The sequence below is a fragment of the Vipera berus genome (assembly GCF_964194415.1).
Source record: "Vipera berus genome assembly, chromosome: 4".
Taxonomy (NCBI): Eukaryota; Metazoa; Chordata; class Lepidosauria; order Squamata; family Viperidae; genus Vipera; species Vipera berus.
Window position 1 is genome coordinate 8,901,988 of NC_138206.1, and position 24,772 is coordinate 8,926,759.

The 24,772-nt window shown below is 43.1% G+C and overlaps 1 protein-coding gene across 1 annotated transcript in view; it reads right to left on the reverse strand.

Moving 5' to 3' along the window:
- Window positions 1–24,772, reverse strand: part of DLG2 (discs large MAGUK scaffold protein 2) — a gene marked incomplete at both ends in the record, with an annotated part of 1,167,883 nt that overhangs the window by 999,745 nt on the left and 143,366 nt on the right. The window contains one exon of the mRNA XM_081327813.1: window positions 8,753–8,851. Within this exon, the coding sequence (XP_081183939.1) occupies window positions 8,753–8,851 (99 nt within the window). The remainder of the gene's footprint in view (window positions 1–8,752; window positions 8,852–24,772) is intronic.

A 24,772-nucleotide genomic window follows, 5' to 3' on the forward strand; every position in this document is an offset into this window, starting at 1 on the left:
AGCTATAAAAGCCCACCAAACATACCAATCAAGGTAACTATCTACCTTGTGCTTAACCCTCTGGCACTGAAGTTAGCATGACTTAAGTTTGGTGAAGCGTGCCTATTATCTGTTCAATTCTGAAAGGCCGCTAATTTAGTGGATCTCTCCCCCTTACTTTGGTTTGGATCACTTCCTCCCCCCTCTATCAACCCTGGTAATTTCTGCTCAACTGCAGGGACACAAATTGCATATTATTAAGATGTTTAAGTCTCTCTCAGACAATATCACCTACTAATCAGGAAAGTCCCAGAAAATTTCCTACAGGAAAACAGATCACGCTTAGAGGTTTAGCCAGCTTCTCCATCATCTATAAATAGCATTCCTTGCTTTTTCATATCCAGAAACTATTCCACTGATTCTATTGTTTAAAATAATTCCGAGCTGTAACAAAAAAGGGGGGATTGGTATATTTTATTAATTAACTTCCTCCGCACAAAAGCTTCTCTTTGGGTGTGACCATGTCAGAGTTCTCCCCATGCTCCTACACAAACACACAGACACACAAATAATGTAATACCTTACATTGTTTTCATTTGATTGTCTGGTCCCCTTTTATATTTATCTCTTAAAAAACAGCCTTCTTCCTAAAAAAAACCCCCAAAAACCCCACTATGATGGTGTTAGGCTTCAGAAGAATAACAGAATCGGAAGGGATCTTGGCAGTGGGGTACCCCAAGTTCCCATCTTAAGCCCAGTACTCTTCAATATTTTCATAAACAATTTAGATGAGGGAATAGATGGGGAACTCATCAAATTTGCACTAAGACACTAAGCTGGCAGGAATAGCCAACATCCCAGAAAATTGACACAAGAGCCAGATGGCTTTTGACGGACTTGAACCACTGGGCCCTATTGAACAAAATGAAATTCAATAGAAAGAAAAATAAGGCCACACACACACACACACACACACACACACACACACACAAGAGCTCACAGCCCCACACAAGCAAGCAACGGGTATTTTTGCGTGTGCACACATGCATCTAAACACCTCCAGAAAATCATTCCTTCTTCCCCCCCCTTCTCCTGATTCCAGGCTGCCAATCCTGAAAAGTTGGGGAATTCTGGTATAGGGTCTGCTGCTCAAGTATTTATTTATTTATTTATTTATTTATTTATTTATTTGTTTGTTTGTTTGTTTGTTTGTTTGTTTGTTTGTTTGTTTGTTTGTTTGTTTATTTATTTATTTATTTATTTATTTATTTATTTATTTATGGGACTTATATGCCGCCCTATCTACCGAAGGACTCAGGGCGGCTAACAACAATAAAAAAACAACAATACAAAAATTAAAAAAGAATTAAATAACAGCCCCAAAATAAATTAACTACACAGTTAAAAATTAAAACATATTTAAAAACCCCATCATCAATCCAGGTCAGCCTGATGGAAGAAAAAAGTTTTGAGGTCGCGGCGAAAGGACTGGAGGTCCGGGGCCATCCGAAGCTCAAGGGGGAGCTGATTCCACAGGGCTGGCGCTCCCACAGAGAAGGTCCTCTCCCTGGGGGTCGCCAGCCGACATTATCTGGCCGACGGCACCCTGAGGAGGCCCTCTCTGTGTGAGTTTTAATTGGGGTTTTAACTGGGGTTTTATATTTTTTTTCAGGGATTTAGTTTAATCTTTTTTAATTGCTCTTAAGTTTTGTATTGATGCTTTATATACCCTGTAAACCGCCCTGAGTCCTACAGGAAAGAGCGGTATATAAATTCAATAAAATTCAAAATTCAAAATTCAATTCATTGTGTTCTTTTTTTTTTTAGCCTATGTGGTTCTAGGTTTTAATCTATGGGACAGCTCTGTCAGGAAGCTGCAATAAAAACACCCACTTTAACCTTTAAAGAAAAGGGCAAAATAGTATTTGACTTTAGTAGTTATATTCGGCGGTTGACATTAAAAACTACAGAAGGCAAAGCAATTGAGCATAGTCTGTTCAATTATAATTGCCTTTCAACTCACCGTAAAAATTCAAAACACATCAAAAGAGATCTGAAGATGGGTACAGTGATGTAAATAAGGCAATTATATACAGGATGTGCCATTTCAGAAATCTTGCTTTCTGCGTATTTGTTGAAAGGTAATAGGAAAGCAATCGTGGCGAACACAGGCATTGGAAAACTCAGAATTAATAACTAGAGCTCTTATGACGTTAGGGAAATCTTAGGCAATCTAGTACAGGTAATCCTTGACTTACAACAGTTCATTCAGCAATCTTTTGAAGTTAGAACAACACTGAAAAAAGAGACTTATGACTGTTTTTCACACTTAATGACCATTGAAGCATCCCCATGGTCAGGGGTAGGCAACCTTGGCTCTTTTATGACTTGTGGACTTCAACTCCCAGAATTCCTGAGCCATGCTGAAGTCCACAAGTCATGAAGGGGCCATAGTTCCCCCATGCTGGCTAAGGAATTACAGGAGTTGAAGTCCACGAGTCATAAAAGAGCCAAGGTTGCCTACCCCTGGCTTAGTGGTTTGCTTGCAGACATTTCATTACCCAACTAGAGAACATCATCAGCATGAATGAATGTGAGGCTTCCTCCTTATTTACACATAATACCTTGCCTGGCCATTTTTGGTGAAGTGGTGGACTTCTCCTTGGACGTTCCTTGACTAAGTATTGTTTTCTGCTTAATTGTTTGTCTGGTGTTAATCCCCGCTTAACTGGGTGTTGGTTGCTGGAAGGGATACACTCTGGCCTTTTTGTTTCTTAGCTTTTATTGTCTCCTTCGAATGGTGTGTAAAGGTGGTTTTCCTCTATATGTTTATCGATGGCTGATTCGTCTGAATGCTTCAAGAATTCCGTAGCATTTTTGGACTTGGCGTGGATGCTCCGTTTCCCAGGAACCCAAAGATGGAACACATCCACCCCAACTGCCGACAAGCTAATGTTTCTCTTTCCCACCCTGGCTATTTTTTTTTCTTAATTGGAGCTTTGGAAACAGACCATTTCCACTGAGAAAAGAGTGCCCAGAAAGAGGTTCTGTTTTTCTCACACAACATCTGCTTTTTTTTAGAATAGAATACTTTTTTTTGTCAAATGCTTATTTTATCCAGCCAAGCCACATGGGTGCACTTCAAGGCTTCTTTCCTATCTGAGCACTTCCTGAGTGGAGATTTGCTCAGAACAACGACCAGCATCTGCCATCAAAATTATGCAAATGACTAAAAAAAATCCTTAGCCTCTTTCCTTTATAGTTCATATGTTACAAATATAAGGAGTTTGCTGTCTGATTCAAAATGATTGGGTGCCTTTCTAAGTGGACCCACGGTTATGACTGTGATTAGGCGCGTCTGCCTCGTATTTTATACCTACAATGGTTATGACCCATAAAGATGCAACTGCTTTTCTTTCATTATTATGTGCCCTCTTAGTATAATAGAAACCAACCAGTAGCAGAGCAATTGTGCGTGGAGTATCCGTTGCTGCAGCAGGGAGGGAAAATGAAATTGCAAAGCGATGGCCCCCAAAATAATACTTTCCAAGGAACGGACTTTTCCCAAAGCGGTTCTCAGCATTGAAGCAAAGATACCTTCCCCCTAATTCCACCTTAATTTTCCTTTGCTCTTCTCGTCAAAGTAAGCTGACAGCATTATTCGAACTGTCTTACATGTATGCTTTTTAAAGGAATAACCAGCCCTCTCTGTGCTGTCTTTAAGCTAATTGTTGTTGTTGTTGTTAGTTGCGAAGTCGTGTCCGACCCATCGCGACCCTATGGACAACGTTCCTCCAGGCCTTCCTGTCCTCTACCATCTTCTGGAGTCCATCTAAGCTCACGCCTACTGCTTCAGTGACTCCATCCAGCCACCTCATTCTCTGTCGTCCCCTTCTTCTCTTGCCCTCAACCTTTCCCAGTTTTAGGCTTTTCTCCAGGGAGTCCTTCCTTCTCATTAGGTGGCCAAAGTATTTGAGTTTCAACTTCAGGATCTGGCCTTCTAATGAGCAGTCAGGGTTGATCTCCTCTAGGACTGACCGGTTTGATCGCCTTGCAGTCCAAGGGACTCGCAGGAGTCTTCTCCAGCACCATAGTTCAAAGGCCTCAATTCTTTGGCGCTCAGCCTTTCTTATGGGCCAGCTTTCACTGCCATACATTGCAACTGGGAAGACCATAGCCTTGACTATACGCACTTTTGTTGGCAGGGTGATGTCTCTGCTTTTTAGTGTGCTGTCTAGATTTGCCATGGCTTTCCTCCCCAGGAGCAAGCGTCTTTTAATTTCTTGGCTGCAGTCCCCATCCTCAGTGATCTTGGAGCCCAAGCTAATTGTATTGGCCCAGAAATTGCTACAAGTAGATGGATTATCTACTCATCTTTGTGGTTCCTGTACTGTATTAATTCATTGCATGATAACTGGTAGATAATTACACAAAGGTAAAGGCTTCCCCTCTCCACTCGTGTCTGACTCTAGGGGGCAGTCCTCGCCTCCGTTTCCTAGCCAAGGGAGGCAGCATTGTCCGAAGATGCTTCCATAGTCATGTGGCCAGCATGACTACACGCCAAAGGTCAGGAAATGCTGCTACCTTCCTACTGAAGTGGTACCTATTTATCTACTTGCATTTCCACGCTTTCGAACGGCTAGGCTGGCAGGAGTTGAGACAAGTAATGGGAGCTCGCCCTGTCACGCAGTGCTCGGGTCTCGAACACAGCCCTTCAGCTTTCCAGATGACAAGCTCAGCATTTTTTAATTGCTTATCCATTGAGCCCCTCCTTGAAGTCCCTACTGTATTAATTCATTGTTCAATAACACATACATGTTTCAAATGATAGCAATTCATTGTCCAGGTATTTTCTTAGCAATGACATTTCTTTGTCATTGTTTCATCTGATTTTTTTTTCTTTATTTCCCAACCTAGTCTAACAACTATGGATTTGCTGGTGGTTTCCTATCCTGACACTAACCAACTCTAACCAGACATACCATTTCTGGAGTAGCTGAAGTAGGCTAATGTTTTTGTAACTGATGTTGAAGTGTTGCCAGAGATTTCATCACGCAGTAATATTCTTTGCACAAATAATTTGCATTTTCCATAGTGTTGATTTTAAAGCAAAGATAATAATTTTGGTCACCATATCACACACAAAAAAACATGTTGACAGTTCGGGAAAAATTCAGAGAAGAGCAACTAAGATGATCAAAGGCCTAGAGACTAAAACATACGAAGAACGGCTGCAGAACTTGGGTTTGGCTAGTCTAAAGAAAAGAAGAAATGATAGCAGCGTTACAGTATCTGAGGGGCTGCCACAAGGAAGAGGGGGCCAGGTTGTTCACCAGAGCACCAGAGGGCAGGACGAGAAACAGTGATTGGAAGCTGGTCAAGGAGAGAAGCAACCTGGAATTAAGGAGAAACTTCCTGACAGTGAGGACAATCAACCAGTGGAACAGCTGGCCTCCAGAAATTGTGGGCACTCCATCACTGGAGATTTTTAAGAAGAGACTGGACAGTCACCTGTCTGAGAAGGTATAGGTTCTCCTGCTTGAGCAGGGGGCTGGACTAGAAGATCTCCAAGGTCCCTTCCAGCTCTATTCTATTCTATTCTATTCTATTCTATTCTATTCTATTCTATTCTATTCTATTCTATTCTATTCTATTCTATTCTATTCTATTTGATTCTAGATGACCTTGAGATGATCTATAAGCATTTCAACCCACCAGCTTCTATTTTCTTCCCTTTTGACTTAAATATTCTTTTTATGGATATTAAAATATCCATCATATTTTTCTTTTATTCTGAAAGGAGCCAAGAAGAGGAAGAAAAAGACCAGAAATTCAAAACTCATTTGCAGCACTTAAGAAAGAACTGAGATAATTTTCTTTTAGCCAAGTCTAAAGCCATAAAAATACCACATGTTACATTAATGGAAAACTTTAGTTTTTAACTTCACCCTGGCTAGAAAACTAGTCTTTATTACAGAAGAACCATGACAATAAGAAATAGTGTTATTAACCTATCCGTCCATTCACCTTCACTGCTGAGATGTACACAGTTACAATGGTCATTACTATGTCAATATAAAAGTAATTACGCCTCCCTGAGCATTCTGTCCTCTTGTCCACTTATCTGGAAACTGCCCATTATTTGCTAATAGAGGCAAACAGAGTTCTAAAGAGAAAAAACAACCGCAAAATGATACTGTCCATACATTAGTTTTTGCCTTGAGAAAGTCACTGATTATTTATGCGTCCAATACAAGCAATTCAGGACCTCATCCTGTGTTCACCTCCAAGGAAAGTGCTAACTCAAAGCATATTAAGGAGAAGGAGAAGGAGAAGGAGAAAGGAGGGGAGAGGGGGGAAAGGAGGGGAGGGGGAGAGAAGAGAGGAGGGGAGGGGAAAGGAGGAGGGGAGGGGAAAGGAGAAAAAAAAGGAGGGGAAAGGGGGGAAAGGAGAAGAAAGGAGGGGAGAGGGGAGGGGAGGGGAGAGAAGAGGAGGGGAAAAGAGAAGAGGGGAGGGGAGGGGAAAGGAGAAGAAAGGAGGGGAGAGGGGGAAAGGAGGGGAGGGTGAGAGAAGAGAAGAGGGGAGGGGGGAAAAGGAGAAAAAAGGAGGGGAGAGGAGAGGGGAGGGGAGGGGAAAGGAGAAGAGAGGAGGGGAGAGGGGAGGGGAGGGGAGAGAAGAGAAGGGGGGAAGAAGAGGGGAGGGGAAAGGAGAAGAAAGGAGGGGAGGGGGGAAAGGAGGGGAGGGGGAGAGAAGAGAGGAGGGGAGGGGAAAGGAGGGGAGGGGAAGAGAGAAGGGAGGAGAGATGGGAGAGGAGAGAGAGGAAAAGAGAAAGAGAAGATTTGTAGCTCAGGTTGGAACTGCCAGGTTCTTGGTGCCCTCTGAACTTGGTTATTTTCTTGCAGACGTTGCATTACCCAACTAGGTAACATCATCTCATAGATGTTTCATTACCCAAGTGGGCAGCATCATCAGTTCTGAGGGGGTTATTGAGCAGGGCAATGAAACATCTGCAAGAAAGCATCCAAGCTCAGAGAGCCACCAGGATCTCAAAGCCGGTCCATTTCTACCCTTCCACTGAGAATGTATCTTCTCCTCACACAAAGCCTCGGTGCGGGTCAGGAAGACACAACCTGGGCAGAATAGGGCATACAGTAACAAACTGGCTCCACTGTGTACAAAGGAATGAGACAAGTCTGTATATTCTCCCCTTCACTATTCCTTCAGTTTATATTGTGGATATATATATATATATATTAAGGCAGGGGTCCCCAACCCCCGGTCCACAGACCAGTACTGGGCCGCGGCATGCCAGCAACTAGTCTGCACAAACAAGCAAAGACCCATCCGTGGGATGGAGGCAGCACACAAAACCACGCACCCTCCGCTCCTTGGGAAAACCTCTCTCCACGGAACCGGTCCCTGGTGCCCAAAAGGTTGGGGACCTCTGTATTAAGGGGAAAATGCAGTGGTGGGACTCAGCCAGTTCGCACCACTTCGGCAGAACTGGTAGCTAATTTTTGGTTCCCCAGGCCCAGAATGGACTTCCGGAAGTGGCATCCACACAGAGAACCGGTTGTTCACCTGTTTGAATCCCACCAGTGGAAAAATGGATGGGGGGGCAGATAAGCATCTCTCCTCTCATCAATTGCCATTCCCTAATTCACTTATGAGAAGGAAGGACTCACTGGAGAAGAGCCTAATGCTGGGAAAGGTTGAGGACAAGAGAAGAAGGGGACGACAGAGAATGAGGTGGCTGGATGGAGTCACTGAAGCAGGAGGCGTGAGCCTAAATGGACTCCAGAAGATGGTAGAGGACAGGAAGGCCTGGAGGAACGTTGTCCATGGGGTCGCAATGGGTTGGACACGACTTCGCAACTAACAACAACAATCCCCTTCTCTCTGCAGGTCCCTCTGATCAACCAGCCACTCCTGAAGTGGTTTAGAATTCTCCATATTCATTATTGTAACATCGGCACAAAAACGGTTGCATGACTCAAAAAGATCCTACGAATTGCTAGGGGAGAAATAACCTAAGATATAAGAGAGGAAAGAAGACTACCTAATGCAGGTAGTCCTCAACTTACGACCGTTCATTTAATGACTTCTCAAAGTTACAGCACCCCTGAAAAAAGTGACTTACCGTATGACTGCTTCTCATAGTTACAAGCGTGGCGGCATCCGCCACGGTTACGTGATCGGAATTCAGCTGCTTGTTAACTGACTCACATTTATGACGGCTGCAGTCTCCCGGGGTGGCGTGATCCCCTTTTGTGACCTTCTGACAAGCCAAATTAATGGGGAAGCCGGGTTCACTTAACAACGGTGTTACTAATTTTACAACTGCAGTGATTCACTTAACAACTGTGGCAAGAAAGGTTGTAAAATGGGGCAAAACTCACTGAACAAATGTTTCACTTAGCAACAGAAGTCTGGGGGCTCAATTGTGGTCGTAAGTTGAGGACTGCCTGCATAATCAAAGAAAGAAATTATAAATTGTCTCAGACATTTGGGCTGGGCTGTTCGGTCAGCCCCGTTACGTGACTGGTTTGTTAATTGCCGCTTCATATTGATGGAAAGTTGGAAGTAATCTATTTCGACCTTTGGCCCCTGATGTATTGATTGACTATGATTCTGTGTTTGTTTGTTTTTAAAAAAATAGAGTTATTCTCTTTTCTGCTTTTAGTTTCTTGTCAGACACCGAGTAGCAAGAAGCCCCGCTGCATAAATAGCTTACATAAATAGTATAAAAATAAAATTTCCCCCATCAGCTTACCTTTGCAATGTTCTCTGTGGAACAGTGATCGTGAGCTGGTTTCCCCTTCTCCCGATATTCCCGTGCCTGCGATTTGTCAGACGGATCTGAAACTGCCATCTAGAAAAGAAGAACAGATGCCTGTCAAAGAGTATCCACCAAACACTTTTCCCAACAACCAGATTCACTTTTCCCAGAAAATGATGTTCCCTTTTTAATTCTGCTAAACGGAATTCAATTAGTAATAACAGATTAAATTATTCCTAACAGAATAACAGAGATGGAAGGGACCTTGGAGGTCTTCTAGTCCACCCCCCCCCCTTCTCAAGCAGACAAATGGTTGCCCAGTCTCTCCTAAAAATCCTCCAGGGACGAAGCACCCACAACTATTGTTGGCAAGCCATTCCACTGATTAATTGTCAGGAAGTTTCTCCTTAATTCCAGGTTGCTTCTCTCCTGGATTAGTTTCCATCCGTTGCTTCTTTTCCTGGCTTCAGCGGCTTTGGAGAATATTTCTTTGCCCTCTTTCAACCAATAACCATCTTGCAAGGATACATAATGCAAACTGTTTATTCAATGCATTACTATAAAACAACCACAATATGGCATTTCCTGGGAATAATTCCATTTACTGCACTGCCTGTAGTGTTAACAGCCATCCTTGGAAAACAGTTGTCCTTGTTTCGAAAATTCAGTTGGATGGGCTTTCGAGTAGTAAACCTACACGTTAAATCAAATCAAATTTTTATTACGGCCATAAGGCCTGCAGTCAGACACAGAATGAAACAAATAAAAATGAATGTATAAGCTAAAAGAATATACGTGCACTATATGCTCAGTGGGTTAGGACGCTGAGCTTGTCGATCAGATGGTCGGCAGTTTGGCGGGTCGAATCCCGAGTGCCGCGTAACAGAGTGAGCGCCTGTTACTCATCCCAGCTTCTGCCAACCTAGCAGTTCGAAAGCACGTAAAAAATTCAAGTAGAAAAATAGGGACCACTCCGGTGGGAAGGTAACAGCGTTCTGTGCGCCTTTGGCGTCTAGTCATGCCGGCCACATGACCACGGAGACGTCCTCGGACAAACGCTAGCTCTTCGGCTTTGAAACGGAGATGAACGCCGGCCCCTAGAGTCGGAAACGACTAGCACGCATGTGTGGGGGAACCTTTACCTTTACCTTTTAAAAGAAAGGAAATCAATACAATTTTATTTTACAGTCACCCAACCAAAAAAAAATGGATGACAGAAACAGAGGAACAGAATTGGGTGACCCACCAGGATATATCTGAACATCATTTGATTTGATTTGATTCGATTTAATGTAAGGAATATGTTATATTTTCTAGTAACATTTCAGGGAAATCTCTGCCCTGGTATTGATGCTGATTTTTTTTTCTTTACAGGAAGTCCTCGACTTACGACCATTGAGCCCAAAATTCCTGTTGCTAAGCGAAACATTTAAAACAGATGATAAAAAGGGGGGGAGGTTCCCTGTAAAAATTTGAAAGAATACACAGAGTCCTCAACTAACAACCACAACTGAGCCCAAAATTTCTGTCGCTGAATGAGACCTTTGTGTTAAGTGAAGTTTGTCCCATTTTACGAGCTTTCTTGCCACGGCTGTTAAGTGAATCGCTGTATTTGTTCAATTAGTAACAGGGTTGTTAAGTGAATTTGGCTTCCCTCCACTGACTTTGCTTATAAGAAGGTCACAAAAGTGGATCACATGACCTCTGGAACACTGCCACCGTCATAAGTGTGAATCAGCCCCTGGGATATTGGAAGACTGCAATCATGTCCATGGTAACCCTTCTCTTACCTCATGTAACTGTGAAACCTAAAAGTTATTTCAACAGTCTCCCTTTCACACCCAATCACTGCTAAAATACATTTTCAGTTGTCGATGACATACTGTAGTACAGCTGTGTTCTCAGATAGCTCTCTAATCAGAATTACCAAGTTTCTCCTGCTTTTTAATTACTGAATCTTAGGCTAGTGCACAGTTCATGGTTCCAGCACCCAATAAATAAAATATGGTATTTAATCATTGGCACAGCGAAGGGAGGAATTAACCCCATGACACAGGGGGAAGAGAGCTATTTATGAGATCCTATTACCAGCCAGCAAAAATGGGAATTGCAATAAACCCAACTGAAATTAAATGTAAACAAAAATATAAGGGGAAAACATTATAAAACTAGCATCAAGAACATAGTAAAGGTAAAGTTTCCCCCGCACATGCGTGCTAGTCATTTCCGACTCTAGGGGCTGGTGCTCATCTCCGTTTCAAAGCCGAAGAGCCAGCGCTTGTCCGAGGACGTCTCCGTGGTCATGTGGCCGGCATGACTAGAGGCCAAAGGCGCACGGAGCGCTGTTACCTTCCCACCGGAGTGGTCCCTATTTTTCTACTTGCATTTTTACGTGCTTTCGAACTGCTAGGTTGGCAGAAGCTGGGACGAGTAACAGGCGCTCTGTTACGCGGCACTCGGGATTCGACCCGCCAAACTGCCGACCTTCTGATCGACAAGCTCGGCGTCCTAACCCACTGAGCCACTGCGTCCCTTATCAAGAACATAGGAACAGGGAAATCTGAGGAATAGTCCAAAGGAATTTCTTAGTGTAGCACCCACAACGTCTGAAGACAAACTGTACCAATGCTTAATTGTCCTCACTGTTAGGAAGTTTCTCCTTAATTCCAGGTTGCTTCTCTCCTTGATTGGTTCCCATCCATTGTTTCTTGTCCTGCCCTCTGGTGCTTTGGAGAATAAGTTGACCCCCTCTCTTCTTTGTGGCAGCCCCTCAAATACCAGAATGCTGTTATCAGTGCTTTTTTGTAAAAGAAAAAGGTGCCGGAACTCACACATGTCATACAACCCGCCTTGCCTACCCTACAAGGTTCCATCCAAAAAAGGTGCTGGAACTCCGTTCTCGGCGTTCTATGAGAAAAAAAGCCCTGGCTGTTATTATGTCACCCCTGGTCCTTCTTTTCTGTAGACTGGCCATAACCAAGTCCTGCAGCCATTCTTCGTATGTTTTAGTCTCCAGGCTTTTAATCATCTTGGTTGCTCTTCTTTGCACTTTTTCCCCCCCAAAGTCTCAACATCTGTTCTGTAACGTGGAGACCAAAACTGGACGCAGTATTCCAGGTGTGGTCTTACGAAAGATTTAGTTTAAAGGACTGTAACGTTCACCCAGGTGTCTGGTAAGCGTTAATGGAAGTTAGGGGCCATGTACACATCCTTGTTGCCTTAAATTTGCTGAATACAAATTTAAAATACTGCTCCCCAATCTATATTTATGGGGCCTCTTCTCCCACTTCCCCCGCCCCGCCTTTGAATCATAAAGTGTCCATCTCCGTAATCGTTTGAAGAAATTATCACCATTTTCTCAAGTTCGACCGATATTTTGACATACATGAATAAAGCGGCGAAATGTATTTCATCTCGGTGATTGCAATAAAAGAATTACAAATTTTTCAGTCTCATCATGCCATTTGCAGACGGTAATTCAGAGCATTATGCATTTTACAGCTCATAAAACATCCGGATGGGCTGACAATATATTTTCAAAACCTTTCACAGAAAAGGAACAGTATCTTCTGAATCCAGAACGCCCACGTTTTGAATCAGCCCAGGTTTTAACCCTCTTATAATCTTCATGCACTTAAGGGAACAACCCTGTTCAATTCTTTGCTCACCTTGAAGGAACTGTAGACACTGTCTGAATATATTTTGGCTTTGTTACACAAGGTCTGAACATGGATAATTTTTTTTTAAAAAAATGTTGAGATAACAGTAATACGGCTTTCTGGGCATCACATCTTATGATGAATCCGATGAAAGTTTTATAACTAATCAAACCTAGAGCCTGGATCTAGCATGAGTAAGCAATAGCATTTAAACATCTATACCACTTCACAGTGCTTTAAAGCCCTCTCTAAGCGGTTTACAGAGTCAGCATGTTGCCCCCAATTGCCTGAGTCCTCATTTTACCGACCCTGGAAGGCTGGAAGGCTGAGTCAACCGTGAGCCGGTCAGGATCGAACTCCTGGCAGTGAGCAGTGAGTTAGCCTGCAATACTGCATTTCAACCACTGTGCCACAGGAAGGGAGGGAGGGAGGGAGGGAGGGAGGGAGGAAGGAAGGAAGGAAGGAGGGAGGGAGGGAGGGAGAGAGAGAGAGAGAGAGAGAGAGAGAAAGAAAGAAAGAAAGAAAGAAAGAAAGAAAGAAAGAAAGAAAGAAAGAAAGAAAGAAAGAAAGAAAGAAAGAAAGAAAGAAAGAAAGAAAGAAAGAAAGAAAGAAAGAAAGAAAGAAAGAAAGAAAGAAAGAAAGAGCAATAGCAGACTTATATCTCACTTCATAGTGCTTTACAGCCCTCTCTAAGCGGTTTACAGAGTCAGCATCTTTACCCCCAACAATCTGGGTCCTCATTTTACCGACCGTGGAAGGCTGGAAGGCTGAGTCAACCGTGAGCTGGTCAGGATCGAACTCCTGGCAGTGAGCAGTGAGTTAGCCTGCAATACTGCATTTCAACCACTGTGCCACAGGAAGGAAGGAAGGAAGGAAGGAAGGAAGGAAGGAAGGAAGGAAGGAAGGAAGGAAGGAAGGAGAGAGAGAGAGAGAGAGAGAGAGAGAGAGAGAGAGAAAGAAAGAAAGAAAGAAAGAAAGAAAGAAAGAAAGAAAGAAAGAAAGAAAGAAAGAAAGAAAGAAAGAAAGAGCAATAGCAGACTTATATATCACTTCATAGTGCTTTACAGCCCTCTCTAAGCAGTTTACAGAGTCAGCACATTGCCCCCAACAATCTGGATCCTCATTTTACCGATCCTGGAAGGCTGGAAGGCTGAGTCAACCGTGAGCCGGTCAGGATCGAACCCCTGGCAGTGAGCAGTGAGTTAGCCTGCAATACTGCATTTCAACCACTGTGCCACAGGAAGGAAGGAAGGAAGGAAGGAAGGAAGGAAGGAAGGAAGGAAGGAAGGAAGGAAGGAAGGAAGGAAAGAAAGAAAGAAAGAAAGAAAGAAAGAAAGAAAGAAAGAAAGAAAGAAAGAAAGAAAGAAAGAAAGAAAGAAAGAAAGAAAGAAAGAAAGAGCAATAGCAGACTTACAAAGCGCTTCACAGTGCTTTAGAGCCCTCTCTAAGCAGTTTACAGAGTCAGCATGTTGCCCCCAACAATCTGGGTCCTCATTTTACTAACCTCAGAAGGGCTGAGTCAACCCTGCTAAGTAGCAGGGAAGATTTTCTCCTCAGTTCCCAAGATGGTAAAGGTAGTCTTCGACTTACGACCACAACTGAGCCCAAAATTATTGTTGCAAAGTGAGACAAGTGCATTTTGCTCCATTTTACGACCTTTCTTGGCACAGTTGTTAAGTGAATCACCGCAGCTGTGAAGTGAATAACACGGTTGTGAAGTGAATCTGGCTTCCCCATTTTCTTTGCTGGTCAGAAGGTCGCAAAAGGGGATCACATGACCCCAGGGCACTCCAACCGTCATAAATACATGCCAGTTGCCGAGCCTCTGAAGTTTGGTCACATGACCACGAGGATGCTGCAATGGCTGTTAAGGGTGAAAAATGGTCATAACTCACTTTTTTCACTGCCGTTGTTACTTTGAACGGTCACTAAATGAACTGTTGTAAGTCGAGGACTACCTGTAGTTGGCTTAAGAACGTGGAGATCCTGTTCCCTTGAGAAGTCAGTACAGGTAGTCCTCGACTTACAGCCATTTGTTTAGAGACTGTTCGAAGTGACAGCGGCACTCAAAAGAAGTAACTTACAACCATAACTCGCACTTACAAGCATCACAGCATCCGCACAATCATTGATCAAAATTTGGACACTTAACCACCAGCAAAAACACTGGATGTTTTTAAGAAGAGACTGGACAGCTATTTGTCTGAAATCCTACAGGGTTTCCTGCCTGGGCAGGGGGTTGGACTAGATCAGAGGTCACCAACCTTTGTCAGTTGGCAGACCAGAGGAAAAGGGAGGGGGAAGCATTTCACATGCGTTTGAGCGCACGTGTGCGCATCGGCCCGCAAGCACGCACGTGCCACAAATGGGGCAGGGCTAGTGCCTGCGTGATACTCACTAGCCCTGTCCCATTCTTGCGTGGTGCAGCACATTGTTTTTGCGCCCCACGGCATGGCGACGGCATGTATTTGCAGCACAACGGCGCCCCGTTTTTGTGCCCCATGGCATGGCAGTGCCCCATTTTTGCACCCCATGGTGCAGTGGCATCCATTTTTGTGACTTGCAGCATGGCGGTGGCCTGTTTTTGCATCCCATGATGCAGCGGCACCCTGTTTTGTGCCCCGTGGCATGGCGGCGTCCCATTTTCACACCCCGAGGTGCAGCAGCAGCCCGTTTTTGCACCCTGTGGCATGAAGTCCTGTTTTTGTGCCCCACGACACTAGCGCAAGTGAGGGGTTATAGCCCAGTGGCCAGCAAGCTGCGTCCCACTACTGGGCTGCAGCCCACAGGTTGGGGACCCCTGGACTAGATGACCTCCAAGGTCCTCTCCAACTACTACTACTACTACTACTACTGCTGCTGCTACTGCTACTGCTGCTGCTGCTCTACTACTACTACTACTACTACTACTACTATTATTATTATTATTATTATTATTATTATTATTATTATTATTATTATTATTATTATTATTATTATTATTATTATTATTATTATTAATCATCGCACAGTCAGCCAGATGTTCAGACTGGATTTGGCTTTTTTGTCTACCTATCAAGTGCTTACCAAGGACCTGGGATAGGCAGATGTGGATGTTTGATGGTATTACACATATCGTCGCAGGATGGAAGCACTTCCTAGTAAGGCTGCCTTTTGCAATTGACTAATGGCGAATTTGTCAATGCCGTTGATGGTGTTCAAGTGGTGCTCCCGTTGTTTTGGGATTGCACCCAAGGTGCCTATTACTACTATTACTACTACTACTACTACTATCATCATCATCATCATCATTATCATCATCATACCTATCGAGTCCTTACCAAGGACCTGGGATAGGCAGATGTGGATGTTTGATGGTATTACACATATCGTCGCAGGATGGAAGCAGTTCCTAGTAAGGCCGCCTTTTGCAATTGACTAATGGTGAATTTGTCAATGCTGTTGATGGTGTCCAAGTGGTGCTCCAGTTGTTTTGGGATTGCACCCAAGGCGCCTATTACTATTGGTACTACCCTTGCTTGCCTTTGCCACAGTCTTTCTATTTCTATTTGTAGGTCTTTGTATTTTGTCACCTTCTCCAGTTCTTTCTCGTCTATTCTGCTGTCTGCAGGCACTGCCACGTCCACTATCCAGAATTATTATTGTTATTGTTATTGTTATTGTTATTATATAATGTGTGTTTTTACGACAATTGTAGCATCCTGGAGTCATGTGATGGCCACTTGCAACCTTCCCAGCTGGCCTCCAACAAGTGACGTCAACAGAGGAAGCCAGATTCACTTAGCAACCCCATGAGTCACTTAACTGCAGTGATCCACTTAACAAACCTGGCCAAAAAAAAAGCTCATAATATTTGGCGTGACTCCCTTAACAACTGTCTTGCTTAGCAATGGAAATTCTCATCTCGGCTGTGATTGTAACTCGAGGATTACTTGTAAATACGTGGAGAAATTGAAGGAAAGAGAAAAGCACAAGGTGGACGGAGCAAATCACAGCAGCAATCAATGCCCCATTGAGAAATCCGAAAGGCCCAAATGAAACCAGTTTATGCTGGAAAGAATTGACCCACATAGTCCCTTAAGAGTTAACAGTCTTGATGACATTCAATCAATCAGTCCCTCGGTGACATATCGCTTTGGTTTGGGTCATTGATGGATTGATGAGTCTCATCAAGACTGTTAATTGGTAGTTACTTTGGTTTGAAATTCCTGCCCTACAAGCCTCTAGTTCTCAAGATATCCCCCACAGTCCCTGCTTAGCATTCTAGGAATCATCGGAGGTCACGCCCCCTGTAACATAAAAAGCTATAAATCATAGTTAATTACAGTAGCTGGGTTCGTGCTTCACACTAAGCCAAAATCAAACAACCTAAACACGTGGATCCATTCAATGGCTGCTTTTCTTTGTGTGGCCATTTTACAAACTTGTGCCAGTGAAACGTCTGTCAAACCAATGTCAAAACAAATATCTGAAGCCCCAAATACCAAAATACCACCTGGAACCAAAGGAAACCATCTTCCATGGAGTTAACCCTGTCAAATTAAGGTCAGAGAGCGATTCAATAGCTACTTGTTATTCTTGGTCGGTCAAGAGACTCAAACACAGAGGCAAATTTTCAAGTTTTATTGCTCCCTTTCTAATTAAAAAGCTCTACGGAGGTACAAAGTCTACTTGGTCAGGCAAAGTTTCAGTTCCAGAAGAATCACGATCGTTTCCACCATCCCCCCCCCAAAAACCTCACTACAGATTGTCCTCAACTTACAACCATTTATTTAGTGCAACACTGAAAAAGTGACTTACGACCGTTTTTCACACTTACGACCGTTGCAGCATTCCCCATGGTCACATCATCCAAATTCGGAGGCTTGGCAACCGACTCATATTTATGACGGTCGTGGTGTCCTGGGGTCATGTGATCCCCTTTTGCGACCCTCTGATAAGCAAAGTCAATGGGGAAGCCAGATTCACTTAACAACCGTGTTACTAACTGAACAACTGCAGGGATTCACTAAACCACTAGGGCAACTGTCTCGCTTAGGAACAGAAATTCTGGGCTCCATTGTGGTCATAAGTCGAGGACCCTATATTTTTCAGGGCTGTTGTAACTTTGAACGGTCACTAAATGAAAGGTTATAAGTTGAATATAACCTGTAGTAAGGGAAATCCATTCCACCCCAATTCCAAACTAAAAAGTTGCCATAAAACCTCAATCTCTGACCAAGACTCGATCCAAGCGCCAGCCATACTTACCATTTGGACATTTTGACAGTCATTTCATATACTCTAACAATTTTTACAACACTCACATAAAAAGGACAACTCACATAAAAAGAGGGAAAACTCCACGCCCTCCTAGCACTGATGATATTACCCAGCTGGGTAATAAAACATCTACAAGCAAACAACCAAGCTTAGAAAGTAAACTTTTCGCTTTTCTTTTATTTCAAGCTGCAACACATTTGCACGCTTGCACTGCAGGAGTTTTTTGTTTGTTGGTTTGGGGGGCTGATTTGGGGAAGGGGTGCATTTGAGTCAGGGGTGACTTCTGGGTTAATAATAATAATAATAATAATAATAATAATAATAATAATAATAATAATAATAATAATAATAATAATAATAATAATAATAATAAAGTTGGAAGGGACCTTGGAGGTCATCTAGTCCAACCCCATGCTCAGGCAGGAAGCCCTATACCATTTCAGACAAATGGCTGTCCAGTCTCTTCTTAAAAACCTCCAGTGTTGGAGCATTCACCACCTCTGGAGGCAGGTTGTTCCACTGGTTAGTTGTTCTAACTGTCAGGAAGTTTCTCCTTAGTTCTAGGTTGCTTCTCTCTTTGGTTAGTTTCCATCCGTTGCTTCTTGTCCTGCCTTCAGGCGCTTTGGAGAATAGCTTGACTCCCTCTTCTTTGGGGCAGCCCCTGAGATATTGGAACTCTGCTATCATGTCACCCCTAGTCCTTCTCTTCATTAAACTATACATACCCAATTCCAGCAACCGTTCCTTAATCACCTCTGTTGCTCTTCTCTGTACTCTTTCTAGAGTCTCAACATCTTTTTTTACATTGTGGTGACCAAAACTGGATGCAGTATTGCAAGTGTGGCCTTGCCAAAGCATTGTAAAATGGTATTAACACTTCACATGATTTTGATTCTATTCCTCTGTTAATGCAGCCTAACACTGTGTTGGCTTTTTTGGCAGCTGCAGCACACTGCTGGCTCATATTTAATTAGACCTTTACCGTTTTCTTGGTGAGATTCTAATAATGGCCATTGCCTTCTTCCTAGGGCTCAGAGAGAATGACTGGCCTAAGGTTACTCCATTGGCATTGTGTCTAAGGTAGGCTTAGAATTCATGGCTTCCCGTCTTCCATCCTTGTGCTTTAACCACTACACCAAACTGCATCTCTCCATAAGAGTTACAGCATGCAAAACATTAACTGAGTTAACCTGACAATTTTTCCTCATTGTTTTCCTTGCCGCAGGCAAGCATCGATCAAAAATGTGCATATATTTAATAGATGAACATATTTGCACGGATCTCCCAGTAAACATTTTGATCCTTAGCAACACATTACAAAATGGATCTTTCTAGAATGCAGTCTATCATATGCTGTTTTCCATTGTCATCACAAATCTGTGAATGAATCTATCAGAGGTTCTGAGAACTGGGAAATACTGTCTTCTATTAAATTAACTGCTTTGATTATACCGATCGTTAAACCTTTTTAAATAGCTGCAGGCAAACGAACAAAATGCATAATCGCACACGACTCGATTGCTAATTTCACAATGTGGTAATACAAATTAATTAATTTAGCAAATATACATCACAAAGAGAGACCCCTTCCCCGGATGAAGAGTAGGAAAAGGGGAAAAGAAACTGGACAAACTATCAAACAAATTATATACTGTCATAATTTTTTATTTTTAATTTTAATTCCATTTATATCCCGCCCTTCTCCGAAGACTCAGGGCGGCTTACAAGCTTAGCAGTAGCCTTCATTCTATGTATATGCCTGCTTATTAGGGCTTTCACACACACCCATAATATGGCAGGTTAATTCTTGGAGTACTATAGACTTCACATGAGCACAAGTAGTTCTTGACTTACGACCACAATTGAGCTAATTTCTGTTGCTAAGCGATTAAGCGATTTTTTTTGCCCCATTTTACAACATTTCTTGCCACAGTTGTTAAGGGAATTACTGCACTGTTAAGCGAATCTGACCTCCCCATTGACTTTGCCTGTCAGAAGGTCGCAAAAGGGGATCACATGACTGTGGGGCACTGCAATTGTCATAAATATTAGTCAGTTGCCGAGCGTCTGGATTTAATAATAATGATAATGATGATGGTGATGATAACAATAACAATAACATGACAATGATAATGACAACGACAACAACAATAATGTTGGAAGGGACCTTGGAGGTCATCTGGTCTAACCCCCTACTCAGGCAGGAAACCCTATACCATTTCAGATAAATGGCTGTCTACGCTCTTCTTAAAAACTTCCAGTGTTGGAGCATCCACAGCTTCTGGAGGCAGGTTGTTCCACCGGTTAATTGTTCTAAATGTCAGGAAGTTTCTCCTTAGTTCCAGGTTGCTTCTCTCTTTGGTTCGTTTCCAAACGAACCAAATTTTGGTCACGTGATCATGGGGATGCTGCAACGGTCATTTTAAGTGTGAAAAATGGTCATCAGTCACTTTTCCCAGTGCCGTTGTACCTGCGAACGTCCACTAAACAAACTGTTGTAAGTCGAGGACTATGGTCAATAAATGTATTAAATGCTGACAATTTCTGGTTTGGTCAGAACAGACTGGATTGGAAAGGATGTGGAGATAGAAAAATATGCAAGAGGAAAGATAGTTAAAGCTGATCAAACTATACCTAGCCTTGATCTTAGCTGAGATGTTTCTGCCTGAGGCTCAAATGAAGCCCTATGATCCCATTAGATCCGGACTGATAAGTAAATTCAATTGCAATATAATCAATGTAAGAAAGAAGCAGTTTGGTATAGTAGTTAAGGCCCCAAGCTAGAAACCAGGAGACCATGTCAGGAGCAAGGAACCACGAGCGACAAGCGGTCAGAATAGTTTATTACGAACGAAGACGAACATACGTGTCCCCAGATGTTGCAGGATCCAATCTGGGTGGGCCACCCAAACCAGGGGTTTTGTCTTCTGAGTTTTTGGACTCATGCTGGGGGGCATCTTCAGGGAACTTCTCTCTAGCACAGTGTGTGCTTTGGGCTGTTCTGTGTGTGATATTTATATGGTGCCTGGTTGTGTGTGGCTTTTTACCTGTTGATTGGGGGGGTGTGCTGATGGCTGGCTTTTAAGTCGTTAGCTGTCGTTTGCTTGTGCTGCCCTCGCCTTCTGAGTACTTGATAGGCTGGTGGCAAATCAGCACTCCTGTTGACTGACGAGGGGACCGTTTCCCAGGCTTCAGTCACTTCCCTGGCTGTTTTTGTACCTGCTCGTCCAACAATCTTATAGCTGTAAAATTGAATATATAGTTTCTTTATTGCTGGTCACCCATATTGCCAGACTAAAGCACACTCTGCATAATTGTCAGATAGATCCCGTGAAGGATTAGGGAGGATCTCTTTTGAGCCTCTTTCTGCAAACCAAGGATTCAAGGCTGATCTGCCTCTTAGCAACTTGGGAAAGAGCGCCTCCCTCCTCCCTCAGCACCTGAATCCACCATAGACTGTGAGTTCTAGTCCCACCTTAGGCGCAAAGCCAACAGGGTGACCTTGGACCAAATGTCTGTGGTCCTTATCTATTAACACAATGTTTGGTTGAGTAGCTAGTGCCTGCCTGTCTGTCTGGATCCAGAAGTCTTGACTTGATTCGATATGTCAAGTTGAGATGATCAACAACAGACACACACACACACACACACACACACACCCCTATCTCTATCTCTCTATCTCTGTCTATATATATCTTACATCTGGAATACTACATCCAGTTTTGGTCACCACACTATAAGAAGAAGTTGAGACTTTGGAAGAAGTGCAGAGAGGAGCAATTAAGATGATTAGGGATTGATTAGCCTGGAGACGAAAAAATATGAAGAACCATTGCAGGAATTGGGTATGGCCAGCCTAGAGAAAAGAAAGACTAGGGGTGACATAGCACTATTCCAGTATTTGAGGGGCTGCCACAAAGAAAGGGGGGGGGGGTTCAACCTATTTTCCAAAGCACCTGAAGGCAGGACAAGAAACAATGGATGGAAAGTAATCAAGGAGAGAAGCAACCTGGAATTGAGGAGAAACTTCCTGACAGTGAGAACAGTTAACCAGTGGAACGGCTTGGCTTCAGAGATTGCTGCTGCTTCATCTTTTTGTTGTTGTTGTTAGTTTTATTCATTTGTAACATAAAATGTGAATATACAAAAGCAAATAGTAGGGGACAACAATAGAAAACAAAAAAAGGGGTGAAGAAAGGGCGGGAAAGAAAGAAAGGAAAGGAAATTGTAGCTGCATCATCTGTGGAGGCTTTTAAGAGGAGACTGGACAGCCACTTGTCTGAAATGGCCATATTGTCTCCTGCTTGAGCAGGGGGTTGGACTAGATGACCTCCAAGGTCCCTTCCAACTCTGTTATATCTCCATCGCCATCTCCATCTCCAGTGATGCATCCTGGACCAAGAGATATGCAGAACATTTACTCCAATCCAATATTTATTACATCTAATGTTATTTAAATAGGAAATGTTACTTTAATTGCAGTTTTATTGCTTTAAACTACCACGAGTGCCATCCGGAGTTGGGTAGTGGTATAAATCTAAAATCAATAACTATGCATTCTCTAAAGCAGCCTCCTTTGACCTAAGGAACTGCCCACTGTATGGGCTGTAATTCCAAGAATTCCCCAGCCAACATGGCCATTGCGGAGAACCCTGGAAGCTGAAGTCCACCCATGTGGAAGCTGACCAGTTGTAAGAAATAGATTTATTCCAATTGGCGTGAAGTTTTGTCCAACACGTTCTTTCCCCACACATTTGCAGAAATTGCTTTGCTCATGACTGCAGCACATTGTAATAAAAAGTGCCCACCAGTTCCCTTCCATTTATGCCTCTACCAGCTATCGGTGTGACGTGAAGCAAACCGAACAGATTGCTCAGCCTGTTGCCTTGTGAAATAAATCCCTTAATTCAAAACAGAATTTTAAATAAGGAGTGAAATTGGAAACCGAGAGAGCGGCAAGAAGAGTTGACATCCAACGAAGAGCACAGAGATGGTGCCAAGAAAAATTTTGGAGGGAGGAAATAACAGTGGGGAGGTTGAACGTGTGTGATGAGGGCAAGCAATGGGATCTGAGTAAAACGGAGTTGCAACTCAGGTAGAAAATGCATGTGTGAATTCATGCATTATCCCCGATGTGTGCAGTTTAAGAACTAGAGATCTATAAAAACCAATCAGGTACAGATAGTCCTCGACTTACAACAGTTCATTTAGTGAGCGTTCAAAGTTACAACGGCGCTGGGGGGAAAAAAGTGACTTATGACCATTTTTCACCCTTACGACCCTTGCAGCATCCCCATGGTCATGTGATCAAAATTCAGACCGTTGGCAACTGACTCATATTTATGACTGTTGCAGTGTCCTGGAACCTTCTACGACCTTCTGACGAGCAAAGTCAGTGGGTGGGGGGAGCCAGGTTCACTTAACAACTGTGTTACTAATTTAACAACTGCAGTGATTCACTTAACAACATTGGCAAGACAGGTCGTAATATGGGATGAAATTCATTTAACAAATTGCTCGCTTGGTGACAAGAAGTTTGGCCTCCGTTGTGGTCGTACGTCGAGGGCTACATGTACTCTGAAGAGGTGCCTATGCACCTCTGAAGAGGATTTAGCATTTGTGCATCACAAGTAGTCTACTCCAGAGGTCCCCAACCTTTTGGGCACCAGGGACCGGTTACATGGAGAGGGGTTTTTCCGCGGACCGGAGGGTGCGTGGTTTTATGTGCTGCCTGCATCCCGCAGATGGGGCTTTGCTTGTTTGTGCTGGCATGCCGCAGCCCAGTACCGGTCCATGGACTGGGGATTGGGGCCCCCTGGTTTACTGGTTCCCTACTTTAAAAAAAAATGAGTAAAAGTCTGCATATTCAGATTTTCGTATGGGATGATACCATTAGCTATTTACATTATGTGGCTACTTAGGGTATTTCTTTCTAATAGAGGAAATAATATAAGTAATGTAAGCGGTGTAACAATTTAAATCAGGGGTCTTCAAACTTGGCCCTTTTATGACTTGTGGACTTCAACTCCCAAAATTCCTCAGCCAGGCATGAAGTCCACAAGTCATAAAAGAGCCAAGCGTGAAGACCCCTGATCTAAATGTAAGATGGGGAAGAGGATTATAAGGACTGGAGCAAGGGAAAGGGCAAATAAACATAAAATTATATTCATGCCTGCAATTTGTTAGGAATCGTTGTGCAGAGGTCTCCTTGTGCTACCAAGGAGTTCCACAGACAAGGAAGAGTACTGAGAGCAGTAAGAGTCACACAGTAACCACAAGAGTACACTGAGTTGTGAAAACAAAAAGTATTTTACTTTAAGGTGGTGTAAAAACAAAAATGCACAGTCAAAAATAAACAGTCCAGGTCATACACAATAGTAACAGTCCAAGGAGTATTCCAAATACAAAGTCTTCTTACCGGTCCAGAGGTCAAAACACAGTTGTGTAGGTTTATCACAGTAGTAAACCAACAGTACAGCAAAACAGCACTAGTAGAGAGAGCAGAGAATTCAGAGAGAGAGAGAAGCTACGTTCCTAGCTCCCTCTTATGGCCATGAGAACACTTACACACCCATTGGCCAATTAACGTCTTAAAGTCACAATATCATGGTTAATATATTTTCAACCCAACATTGTAGGCTATCACCATATGCCTAACACAATTAATGTTTCTATTTCAAAACATACTATGCAATGTTGATTTAACAACCTGTTCTGAGCATCTGTTCTGGCCAAACACTCATTCTGTCCAAATTTACATCATTGGTGTCAATGAACGTCATTTGCACTATTATATAACCGCCATACATTGAGGCAATTGATTCAAATTGAGCTGAAGCGTACATCACTCACAGGAAGGAATTGGAACACGTTGAAACTGAAGAATGAGATATGTTTATATAGGGTCCCTGGTGCTCAATGAGCTCGCTAGTTTTCTTGCAGACGTTTTACTTCCAAACTAGTTAACATAATCAGTGCTTAAAAAGGAGTGGGGTGTGCTTTGTTTATACTTGGTAAGATGTTTATCCTTGATAACGTGGTGCTAATTCAGATCATAGCTTCCATTCCACTCCAAGACACGCTGTTCATACCA